At 49.0% G+C, this 12243-nt stretch overlaps 2 protein-coding genes across 2 annotated transcripts; one reads left to right on the top strand and one right to left on the bottom strand.

Annotated features, from left to right (window-relative positions):
- Positions 1-1200: 1200 nt before the first annotated feature.
- Positions 1201-5510, top strand: LOC123111927 (U-box domain-containing protein 33). The gene is made up of 8 exons (XM_044532810.1): positions 1201-1676; positions 2007-2128; positions 2288-2409; positions 2621-2725; positions 2948-3287; positions 3450-3593; positions 3682-4938; positions 5024-5510. Exons 1-8 carry the CDS (start codon positions 1448-1450, stop codon positions 5231-5233), a joined length of 2529 nt encoding a protein of 842 aa, XP_044388745.1. The 5' UTR covers positions 1201-1447; the 3' UTR covers positions 5234-5510.
- Positions 5511-9464: 3954 nt separating this feature from the next.
- Positions 9465-11174, bottom strand: LOC123116151 (uncharacterized). The gene is made up of 2 exons (XM_044537150.1): positions 9834-11174; positions 9465-9700 (listed from the first exon to the last, which is right to left on the bottom strand). The coding sequence occupies exons 1-2, from the start codon at positions 11084-11086 to the stop codon at positions 9550-9552; spliced, it is 1404 nt and encodes a 467-aa protein (XP_044393085.1). The 5' UTR covers positions 11087-11174; the 3' UTR covers positions 9465-9549.
- Positions 11175-12243: the final 1069 nt, after the last annotated feature.

The raw sequence follows: 12243 nt of genomic DNA, 5'->3' as shown, positions 1-12243 counted from the left end.
ATTATTATTATTATTATTATTATTATTATTATTATTATTATTATTATTATTATTATGTATCACTGAGAACTGTATAGACGAAAAATAACTTACATGTTTGCCGCTCCAATATATTTGTAACTTTTTTCATATTTATTATAAAAGTTAAAAATAGAGGGTGCGGCTACGCGCACCATCAATGATCTAGTCAGTTTTATTATGGTGATCGACTCCTTCCACATTGGTAGTTAGATTTCAGATCTAGTACACAATACTCCTAATTCTCCCAGACACGTCATCGCTGACATCAGAGCTAGTGTAGCTTTTTTCTATGTAATGTTGGTGTCCTGACAACTAAGTTCAGCTTATTAGTTTAGTTTGCTGCTAGCTGGAGTTAGAGTATCATTAAGTATTTATATTTCAGTTTGTCTAATTCACATCTAGATGTTTTTTTAAGAATGTCACATCTAAACTCCCACAAATATATAATGCAGCAACAAAAAACAAAAAAAAAAGAAAAATCACAAACAGAATGAACATCAGCTTAAATGTGACATAATTATGTCACATCTAGATGTGTCCTAGACACACCCTTTATATTTCTTATAAGCACTTAACTTCGTCCAATGCGACCATCATTTCAAGCGCTAGGATTAGAAAACTAGACCACCCTTCTGGTCCTTGCTCATGTATCGGTCATGCAGGGACACATGTCATTAAGAAGGTCTGATTGGCAAGGGCCTTAATTGCCACAGCTTCGATGTTTAGTATATGAGGCAAGTCGAAGCATATTCACATTAGGTTCGTGGCATATCCCTTGTACGGAATAGTCAACGGGGTTCATGACGCGCCTTGATACTGGCATGCTAATTTCCCGTACATATGTGCTCTGCTCCAGCGCTTCGTTCTCGCATGATGTATGTGGGATTCATGTGATGCAGGCCCAAGATGTATCATGTATGTGGTGTATTCGATGGATAATTTCCTTGTCAAAACTTGGAGATGCATGTGTGTACGGTGTAGCGACGTTTGGCCCTTGTTGCACAGTTTGGAATGGGTGCAAGGCGAGTTCAAACCTAAGCAGCGCCGGGCTGCTGGTGAGGAGCAGGTCTGGTCAACATGATCCACCTACCCAGAGTCCAGCTAGCTTAGCTAGCCCCGAGATAAAGGTGCCCGGAATATCCCTCCATGCGGGCCCGCCTGCCAGAGGCGCGACCGTCGTCCAACTGCTTCCGATGGGTGTTGTCCTCGTCTCTCTTGTCTCCTCTTCCTCCTGCAGCTACCTTTGGCTTTTAGGTGCAGGCAGCAAAGTAACTAGTTCCAGTCGTACTCCAGGAAGATGTAGAAACTAGCCTACCTCGGTGTCCCTCTCCCTCTCCCGCGTCGTATCCGTATCATCGCTCCCGCCCAGAGAAGGAAGATCGATCAAGTGAGCAGCTCATCGACCGATCAAGCAAGGAGGATCATTATGGCGGAGGCAGGCGGCGTTGGTCGCAGCGGCGAGGATGATGAGGACGGGGAGGAGGAGCGCGGAGGGGGAGCGGCCGCGGCGGAGGTGCAAGTGTACTGCGCGGTGGGGAAGGAGGCGGGGAGGGAGTGGAGGGCCAACCTGCGGTGGGTGCTGGCCAACTTCCCCCGGAGCCGCCACCGCCTCGTCCTCGCCCACGTCCACCGCCCGCCGCACCGCATCAACATGAGTAAGCACACGACCTGTTTACCTCTCCTCCCAAATTACCGTACTATATTATCTTCATTTCGCCAAGCGCAGTGCGCTCAAGCTCCAATCAAAAGCTCAAAACTCCCTGCACTGAAAAATTACACGTACTGCTAGAGTTTTTTAGGAGGTCAATTTCTCTTCTGACCATTTTAGTTGTCTCCTGTTCGCTTCATGAAACTCTAGGTCACTTTGTTAGTACAGTACCTTTTTTGTTTCTTACACTTTTTGTGCGTCGACGAGGAATCTCGTGTGTGGCATCGCCGGGCGCACGTACGGGCTGACGACGACCTTGCCGCTTGTTTGATCGCAGTGGGGGCGTGGGTCCCAGTGAGCCAACTTGCGGAGCACGAGGTGGCCGCGTACAGCAAGCTGGAGGAGGAAAGGGCCAGCAAAGCCCTCGACGTCCTCATCGACATCTGCACAAGTCAACGGGTTCGTTCCTTCCTTCCTTCCTTCCTTCCTTCCTTCCTTCGTCCACACCAACTCCTCCAGTCCTCCTCCCTTCGTTTCTTCTGATGATGAGGCGATCCTCATTCTGATCCCCGCCACGGCCGAGACGCTGAGCTGAACGGTCGCATTCGATCGGAGCAGGTCCACGCGCGCAAGGTCATCGTGTCGGGGGACGACGCCGCGAGGGGCCTGGTCCAGCTCATCGACGACCATGGCGTCGCCGAGCTCGTCATGGGCGCCGCCGCTGACAGGGGATACACCAGGTACCCGCCCACCTACCTACCACTCTCTTTGTCCTGCGGTAGGTTCACACTTCACACGTAGCATGATGAGAAATTCAGCATTTCTGCTACCTCTAGTGTCAGTGTGCGTGTGCGTGTGGATGCAGAGATGATCGATACAAGTTATTAGTATTTCCTAGCTAGATCGATACATTGTATTGTGATTGTGATGGATATGGTGTGTGGATGTTAGGAAGTTGCGGGCGCCGAAGTCTAAGAAGGCAGTGACAGTGCAGCGGAAGGCCAACCCCTCCTGCAGGATCTGGTTCGTCTGCAAAGGAAACCTCATCTGCACTAGGTACATATATATGTCTTAACATCTTGATGCCTTTCAGTCCACTGCTTCACATAGAGTTTGCCTAGAAAAATGCTGTTTGATAGAGAGAGGACCGACTAACAGAACAGACCAAAATCAGTAATAATACCACAAATCATCGGATGGGTTTTAATAGAAAGTATACTTAGTAAATTAACTGGCACATTTCATGTTGTTAATGCCATCTATCTGGCCTTCACTCAGGGAGGTCAGTGAGGAGCTGAACAGAGGAGAGCCATCCACGGCTAGCAGCAGCCCCAGATCGGTCGCTTCCGACTACTCGAGATCGAAATCGTCGCCGCCGCGCCTAACGCCCCACGGGGACGGTGACGGCGAGCTGTTTGGGATGCACCACGACTCGCCCGATCCGATGGTGGAGGCGTCCGTCCGCCGGACTCCGAGCAGGGACGACAGTGACAATGCCACGGATCACAGCCTCGAGGATTTCGGTCATGAGGGAGCCGCCGAAGGTGGGTTGTCAGCTGTCGTGCAGTTACTGCAAGATGTCGAAGAAGACCCGCCGACGCCTTCGCACGATGGTTCGGTATGTGCAGGCATTTCAAACGAAGATTTTTTTTTAATCTGAACAACAATGTGGTGAAATTTCCTAGAAAAACAATTTACTGAAATTTTAAAAATTTATGTGCTACGATCGTGTGATCATGTCGGCGTGGTATAAACTGTTCTTGTATGATGGTTTTGTCAGGAAGAGGCTGGCGACATGGAAGATGCTTTGTACGAGAAGCTCAAAGACGCGATTATGGAGGCCGGGAGCCTCAGGCACGAGGCGTACGAAGAGGCTCGCCGGCGGCAGAAGGCCGACCGTGACCTGGCCGACGCGTCCATGATGGTAAGTTTCTGAATACAGTAGGTACGATTGCTTTGCTTCGATCAACGAGTTAGATTCTCGACTATCATCTGATTTTGATTGGGTGCAGGCGAGGGACGCAGAGAGCTCCTGCCATGGCGAGGCGAGACGCCGGAAGGAGATGGAGGAGAGCCTGGCGAGGGAGCGCGCGGCCTTGGAGCAGGAAAGGCGGGAACTCGACGCCATTCTCGTGAAGATACGGGAGGTTGATGAGCGCAGCGCCGAGCTTGAGCTCCAGATCACCGACTCAGGGCGCGTGATGAGCGAGCTCGATGTCAGGATGTCGGAGTCGTGCTCTGTCCTCGACGCGCTCAGGCGGGAGCGCCGAGGAGAAGGGCCTGCAGCTGACGAAGAATCCATGCCTGCGGTGGACGATGGTGATCAAAGTGTGAGTTGCTTGCGGCTTGGTTTGTCGGAGCTGGAGGAGGCGACAGATCGTTTCCACGAGTCTGCCATGATAGGAGGCCCCGGTGCCGGCAGCCGCGGCCGCGTGTACAAAGGGAGCCTCCGCGGCATGAGCGTCGCCGTCAAGGTGATCTGCGCCGACGTCGCCGTCAACGAGGCGCGGTTCGGTCGTGCAGTGGACGCCATCGCCAGGGCGAGGCACCCAAACATTGTCGCGCTCGTCGGCGCGTGCCCGGAGGCGCGCGCCGTGGTGCATGAGCTCGTGCCCGGCGGGAGCTTAGAGGACCGTCTTGGGGGAGAGGCGCCGCCACTGCCGTGGCACGCACGGTGCGGCGTCGCGTACCGAACCTGTTCAGCCCTGGCCTACCTCCACTCGACGGCAACAGTGCATGGCGACGTCCGGCCAGCGAATATCCTTCTGGAGGACGAGTGGTGCTCCTCCAGCAAGCTCGCGGGCCTCGGCATGCCTGGTCTCGTGGAGCCGCCACAGCTCCCCGGCAGCGTGGCGCTGGCGTATGTGGAGCCGCGGTACCTGGCGACGGGGGAGCTGACCCCGCAGTGCGACGTGCATGCGCTGGGCGTGGTCCTCCTCCGCCTGGTCACGGGCATGCCGGCGTTCGCGGCGAAAAAGGCGGCGCAGAAGGCCGCCGACGGGAGCACGCCCTGGCACGAGGTGGTCGACGCGAGTGCCGGAGGGTGGCCGATGGAGCGCGCCACGGAGGTTGCGCTCCTCGGGCTGAAATGCTGCGACGCGGTCGAAACCGGAGGGCCACGTCGCCCGGCCGAGCTTCTGGATGAGGCGCTGAGCGTGCTGGAGGCCGCGACGGACGCCACGCCGGGGAGGACGTGGTCGTCGCTCTCGGCGTCGACGGCGTCCGACAACGGCGGCGCTCCGTCCTACTTCCTCTGCCCGATACTCAAGGTATGCACATGCGCATTCGATCATTTACATGCGCGCGGCTTTCCGAAATGATGCGCGGTGATGAATAACTGATGTGCGCTCGCAGGAGGTGATGAGGGATCCGCAGATCGCCGGCGACGGGTTCACCTACGAAGCGGAGGCGATGAAGGAGTGGCTGGGGAGCGGACATGACACGTCCCCGATGACCAACCTCAAGCTTCCCACCGAGGAGCTCATGCCCAACCACGCACTCCGCGCCGCCATACAAGAGTGGCGACACACAAGACCTAGCACCTTCCATCGGTACCAATGGTAGATGAGAATTCAGATTGTTCCAACCACGATTAGCATTTACTCCCTCCGTTTCAAAATAGATGACTCAACTATATACTAACTTTAGTACAAAATTGGGTCATCTATTTTAGAACGGAGGAAGTAGCATGAAAACTTCCCGTTGTGGATTTTTGGAACCTGGTGTAGGCGCACCCGATTAACCCAAAAAAAGTAAAGAATAGGCAGAAAAAAAATGTAAAACTTTGTAAGGAACAAGCATTGTCTAGTGTATCGCCAATGTGTAAAGTTTCGTGATAAAATGACTTCTGCGGTATTGTTGGCAAAAAAGATAATATTTCAACTACAAACTGTATGAATAGTAAGCTTAATATAGTGTCGGTTTTGTTTTATTCGTTCAAAATGCCATGAAAGTCATTTTGTCGTGAAACTTTGCTAGGGAAGAGTTTTTTCTCTATTGATCATTATTCTACTTATTCTTCCATACTTCGATCGAGATATTAGACATAGAATGCCACTCTTTAAAAAGGAAAAATAGAGTAATCAGCTGTGACACGAAAAAAACGAATCCTTTTGTAGCTCATCATTTATTGGCAAAGATAGAAAATGTCAATAAGAAGGAAGAGAAAGAAACAATAGTAACATGGTCCCAGGCATCTAGCATTCTGCCCATAATGGTTGGCCATACAATCGCGATTCATAATGGAAAGGAACATATACCTATTTACATAACAAATCCTATGGTAGGTCGCAAATTGGGGGAATTCGTGCCTACTCGGCATTTCACGAGTTATCAAAATGCAAGAAAGGATACTAAATCTCGTCGTTAACTGAATTCTGAATAGAAAGATTAAGAAGAAAAAAAGATTGAAAATAAAGTAAAGGCGGGGAATAACCTTATTTATGACAAGTTTCAAACTAGTAAAGTATATCCCTAGAATAAAGAAGAAGAAAAGTGGGCTAAGGAAACTCGCAAGGAAAGTTCCAACCGATCATCTACTTAAGTTCGAGAGAGTTTTCAAAGCACAAAAATGTATCCCTATGTCTGTTTTCAACGCACAAAAAGTTCTTAACGAGATTCGCTGGTGTTACTACGAGGAAATTGTTATGATACTGAACCTCATGCCCTACCGAGGGACACAGAGTTTCTGCTCCCGAGCTCATTTGAGCTCGGGTGAAACAGTAAATTCAAAAAAAAATAAAAAATTCCAAATTATTTTTGGAAGAAACATGACAAAAAATTTAAGTGCATGCAAAAATTCGTCATGGAATCACATTCCTGTAAGGCGTGGCAAAAAAACAAATTCAGTGCTAGAACATAGAACTTTTGTCAATGTTTTTCCCAAAAAAAATGGTTTTTTTTAATTTTTTTCACCAAGCTCATTTGAGCTCAGGAGCAGAAACGCACTTTCGCCTATCGAGCATCTTATCCCATCTTAAAGTTGGTTTATTCGGCAGCCGCAAATGCTACTCATTATAGGAATTTCGACAAAGCGAATTTATTTATTACTAAAGCCGAAGTTAGTAGGAGTACTATTATGAAGAAATTCCGACCTCGAGCTCGAGGACGTAGTTTCCCCATAAAAAAAGCATGTGTCACATAACAATTGTACTAAATATAGTAAAGAAATCTAAATAACCTTTAGATCCATCTAAGATTTCGATTCCCTAGGTATTCTCTACCTACCCACCTGTGTCGGTTTCGAGTACAGGTACCCTTTTGTTGAAGGTCGTTTGAGCTTTTCCTGGGAGTATGACATCAGTTACATACTTCAGCGCCTGGTATGAGCCTCGTGGAGAAGCAATCGCTAGTCCACGGGGCTCATACTTCAGCGCTGCAGTGCTCGGTACTCGGACCTCAGCTCGAGGCATTTTCTCTACCCCTTCTTACCCTGAAAAAGCAGGGTCACCTTGTGTCCTTAAACCTATAACCATCTTTCGGCTAACCTAGCCTCCTCCATCCCTCCGTACCAACAAGGGGTAGTACAGGAATATTGACCTGTTATCCATCGACTAGTTAGTTTAGAGATCGTATAAGAATTTGGATAGATTTACCGGCTTGTCGGTCAAGTCTTATCTACCATATAAATAGGGCCAACCCCTCTCAATAACATAGAGAAGAATATTGTTGTTTACCTCTATCTACTTTCATCCATTGGAGTTCTGCGAGTAGTAAATATTCCACCAACATTAGGACATCTTCTAGGGGGGAATACACCTTGGTTCCTAGTTGTATCTATACCCTATATGTGGATATTTTTTAATAATTCAACGAAAAGTCAAAATAGTTCAAAAGTATTTTTAGATTAAACTTGACTTTGTTTTGCACTAGTATATAAATTCTCATGAAAAAAACCAACATTGACCTTTGGGCAAAAAAGACAAAAAATATTTGTTATTATAGGTCATTATTCACACTATTTTGACCAAAAAATTGTATTTTTTGAAAAGGAGTCACAGAGTGATTTTATCTTTCTGAAATTTTTCTCACAAGTATAATAGAAGGTCAGTTTATTTCAAAAATATATTCAGATTTTTTGACTTTTTGTTGAATTGCTAATTTATTTTTCCATATAGGGTGTATATACACCCAGGAACCAAACGTTCCCGTCAATCTTCTAGGAAGCCTAGAACAAGAATGATCGACATGCTACTTGCCATAGCGACAATGAGTAGGACGGGATTCAAAGAACACGTGAGGTGGAGCAATGTGTAGAGGCCACAACATGATGAACATTTACACATTTGAAATATGATAGGGGATATAATGGGAAATTAACCAATCAATATGAGTTTATTGGCATGCATATTTATTGTGCAACTAATGCTAATTCTAAATTCTTTGAGGCCCAACTAACACAATCAACCATTTGCTGATTGTCCCTGTATATCAAATAAATATTCATGCAATTCATGAAAATTGTAATTGTATATCACAACGATGTCTTGTGACAAGCATGGTTTATAAAACTACCCGCAATTGTTATTTTTCAAAATGATGATGTGCATTGGAAAAGATCACACTTTAAGGAAAAATATGTTCACCCAGAACAACATAATGGATTTACTAGTGATGATAATCCTTTTTATTTTATGATGATGAAACAATGATAGTTCACTATATGAACACAATGTTGTTTAAAAAATATGTTTATTTTTTCAAAAACAACTTAGAAAACTAGCAATGGATGATGGAAACACATGGAAAACAAACTAATAAATTACATTAAAGTAAAAAAAAAGTATACACACACATAAGAAGACAATGGGCAAATAAACCTAGAAAAGAAACATAGAACAAAGGAAATGGAAAGCTAGAAAAAAAGGTAAAAGCAAATGCAAACAAAATAAAAATGAGGGGAGAAAAACTTCACCTCAACACTACATGTTGGTGAGGGCAGCGGAACTTTAGACAACATTGTTTTCAATGTGCTAAGGTGGACTGACGAGTTCAAGCATTTCCTGCCCTGATAAACAACCAAGAGCAACACTAGTGAACACATGGACCAGACCATCATCAGGCGTTAATTGCACCTTGATGCAACATCCTCACAAACCCATTGTATCATTGTAAACACAGGAGGTGATACTGTCGTACGCAAAGTAATTCTGTTACAGAAATTAAACTTTCAAGGACCTTTTGCTGCTAGGAGAAAGAGAAATGATTTTGGGCTTCATCATTCGAGCCTTCAAAGCAAAGTTAGTGCCCTCTCATGCCTCCATGCATGGGGCGAAGCATAGGCATGTCTCCGTGCATGCTACTGCTGAATGGGGGTATGGTGAATATGTTGGTTGAGAATTGAGATGCAACCACTCTCGGCAGTCGTCGGTGATGGCCTTGAGGAATAGTGAGTACGGTTGATCGTCTAATGGTGTCTTGTTTAGAGATCCGAAGGCTTTTATTTCATTCACCTTCAGTTCACTTGTAGTAACTTTTAGCCCGAGGGATCGTAATAAGGTGGTGCTCGGAGCATGCATCATGTCCATAGGCTCTACTTACCCTGTAAATGGAATCGATGTGTTCCATCTAAAAGAAAAAGATATTAGCGGCCATGGAGCCGATGAGCTGCATTAGACATTGGTCGGTGCCTCCATGTTGATAGCCGGCGCCTTGGTGGTTGCTGGGTGCAATGCACGGGGCATCCCGCTTTGGCCCGCAAAACTCATCAATCAGCTCATATAATTTGCTCGTCACTAGTGGCTACAATGCTCATATAACAGTTGAAAATTAATGATTGACCCAAGACAACCAATGGTTAGTATAACTACGATATAGTCATTGCTTCATACTACTAGTTGTAGATGTATAAAAGTACCCTTAATTTGGCCTCACTTCTTACATTATAGATACTGTATAAAATTTGCAGATGGGTTGCTCGTCTTCTTGGGAGTTGGAATGCGCAGCTGTGAATCTTGCTTCTTGACTTTCTCGTTTAGTTCCTTGGAAGCATATACTCCACACGGATACTCATGAAACATGAGCCCTCTCGCCCTACAGTAAACAAGAGAGGGAATAGAAAACAGATTAGGGCTCGATCTTTTTTTGACTGGATAAAAACTAGGCTCGATCTTGAAGTCGTGATCCTAGCTAGTACAAGGGGTAGTAGAGTACAGGGTATGCTTACCACTCGAGATGGTTGCAGTACGTGATGAGATGGTCCGCAATGGTGAAGGGCCGCGTGGAGCACAACGTCTTCGAATACAAATAATAACTCTCGGGGCAGTCACTGCTGAGAGAGTATAACTCGACACAACCTTCAGATGTGTAAACAGAGTTTCCTCTGATGGACGGCAGGTGTTTGGCCGAGACGGACAGGCATCTGTCCTTACCGAGGAACAGCGCGCGATCGCCAATGTTGCCCAGCGGGGTCAGCTGCCGGCGGTCGAGATCCACGTCGAAGATCTTGACGGCCGTGTGTATGTTGGGGAGCGCGACATGGTGGCGAGCAGCGAGCGGCATGCGGTCGTTGGACTCGACGAGGAAGGATCGGCACGACAACGGAGGGCCGAGCTCGTCGGGGATAGGAGTATCCACCGGAAAGATATTGCTCTGAGGGTAGACCTGAAGGATGTTTGCCGAGTCCCGAGCGGTGGCGTAGAGGCGGCCACGGAAGGCGAGGACGCTCTGGAGCTGGACGTCGAGGTAGATGGCGTTCCAGCTGGCATCCCCAGGCTTGGCCCAGAGCATCGCCTTTTCCCCCGGGAACCAGGCCACGACGTCGACAGAGGTGTCGGGGGTCGCGGTGCTCGTGCAGATGGCGGCGTTCATGCGGAGGAAACACTCTTTTTTGTCTTTCACGCCTACGACGATGCGAAAGGTCGGGGCCATGGGCGGGAGATCGAGGTAGCTCCTGGTGAAGGGGTGGAGCAAGCGAACAATGGAGTCGCGCTTGTGGACCAGGACGAGGAGGCCGCCGCTGAAGGAGACGATCCTGTAGCCCCTGAGTTTCGTCGGGAAGCGGGCGCGGAGGCGCCGTCCCGTGCTGAGCTTGAAGAAGGCGATCTGGAGTGCGTCGTCCGGGCGCGTCTGGTCGCCGTCGCAGAGCGCGACCCAGCCGCCAGGGCGGAAGTAATGGTACTGCTCCTGCGGGCTGCGCGGGAAGTCCGTGCTGGCGCGCCAGCCGGAGCAGGCCGCGCGGAGAGAGATGTAGTCGATCACGTCCCCGTCGAGCCGCACCCGCTCGGCGACGAGGCGGACCAAGTCGCCGGGGAGCGACGCCCAGCCGCCGCTCTCCTCGGCGATCCTCCGGCGCTTGCGGCGATCGCGGGATCGCCCCGCGCGCCTTGCTGTTCCTGCTGCGGTCGCAATCGTGGCCGGAGTGCCTTCGCCGATCGGTGCCGCCGCGTGAGCAAAGGGCACCGGTGGCTCCTCCATCATTACGACCTGTGACTAGGGTGGAGTCTTCCTTGTGGGGTAGTCTCCTCTCGCTCCGGCCTTCCAAGTCAAGTCTTGTATGGATGCTGTTACGCACACGATCCGTTTTTGTTTGCGGGTGGCGTCGTGCGATTGCTTTTGATCGGCCTAAATCGAGGGCCAGCGATCTGCGCCGGCGCACCGGCCCAACAGTTGGGCCGGTCGAGCCTTAGCCGTCAGATCTGGTCCCCTGAGCCGTCAGATCTCTTTGTCCCTAACCATCAGATCTCTCCCCGTCCTCCCCGTCCTCCCTCTCCATCGTCAATCTCCCGCACGAGAGAGAAGGGAAAGGAAGGAGAGTGCCGCCCCCGCACGCATCGACTGCCTCGCCTGCTCGTCTTCCCTCACTGCCGGTCACCGCCCTTGCAGCCGGTCGCCGCCTATGTTTCTCGTTGGCTGCAACTCCATTGGCGGCGGCGGCGAGCTCCATGGTTGTAACCCCCGATGCGCCCCTGCGCTTGCAACTCCAGTGGCGACCACGGCAACTCGCTGGCGAGTTCTATGGTTGCAGCTCCCGATGCGCCGCCGCTGTCTTGGCCGTCGACGCTCGCTGCGCGGGATTGCAAAGAATGACGGGACCAGTGAATGCCTTTTTGAATTGATGTAGCAAAAAACTTCGCCAATCGTACCAAAAAGCAACAATGGTTGCAGCAAGAAATCATCGGTAGTACCATTTTCAAAACAGAGTTGCAGCTCTGGCTAACACGGATGTAGCTTCATACATATACAGTTGTATCATTTTTTAGCGCAGGTTCCAGCAAAAACCAAATCCGATGGAAGCACTTTTGGATGGTTCCTTCCAGCAACACAAAAGCCGATGGTAGCAATTTTGGGCCCTGGTTCCAGCAAAAAACGATGGTAGCATTACGGGTGTAGAAAAGAAAGGCATCGCCGCCGTCGACCAACACTACCCGCTCATGCATGTAGCAACAAAAATTCACTGGTGGTAGCAAAAACAGGCTACGATTGTAGCAAAAACATTGTTGTTCCAGCAGGATGAACACTGCCGTTCATGATTGTAGCAAAAGAAACACCCGGTTCCAGCAATAATTTACTCTGGTTCCAGCAAAAATTCCACGAACATTAAACTCCAACAAATTTGATTGTAGCAAAAGAAACAC

The sequence above is a fragment of the Triticum aestivum genome, chromosome 5B (assembly GCF_018294505.1).
Source record: "Triticum aestivum cultivar Chinese Spring chromosome 5B, IWGSC CS RefSeq v2.1, whole genome shotgun sequence".
NCBI classification, from domain to species: Eukaryota; Viridiplantae; Streptophyta; class Magnoliopsida; order Poales; family Poaceae; genus Triticum; species Triticum aestivum.
This window is presented reverse-complemented; position numbering and strand designations above follow the sequence as displayed.

Bases quoted from the DNA above. Each gene is read 5' to 3' on its own strand.
- LOC123111927 (XM_044532810.1), top strand. From the start codon at position 1,448: ATGGCGGAGGCAGGCGGCGTTGGTCGCAGCGGCGAGGATGATGAGGAC. The intron at 1,677-2,006 runs GTAAGCACACGA...GTTTGATCGCAG, and splicing joins GCCGCACCGCATCAACATGA to TGGGGGCGTGGGTCCCAGTG. The intron at 4,939-5,023 runs GTATGCACATGC...GTGCGCTCGCAG, and splicing joins TCCTCTGCCCGATACTCAAG to GAGGTGATGAGGGATCCGCA.
- LOC123116151 (XM_044537150.1), bottom strand. From the start codon at position 11,086: ATGATGGAGGAGCCACCGGTGCCCTTTGCTCACGCGGCGGCACCGATC. The intron at 9,701-9,833 runs GTAAGCATACCC...TGTTTACTGTAG, and splicing joins TACTGCAACCATCTCGAGTG to GGCGAGAGGGCTCATGTTTC.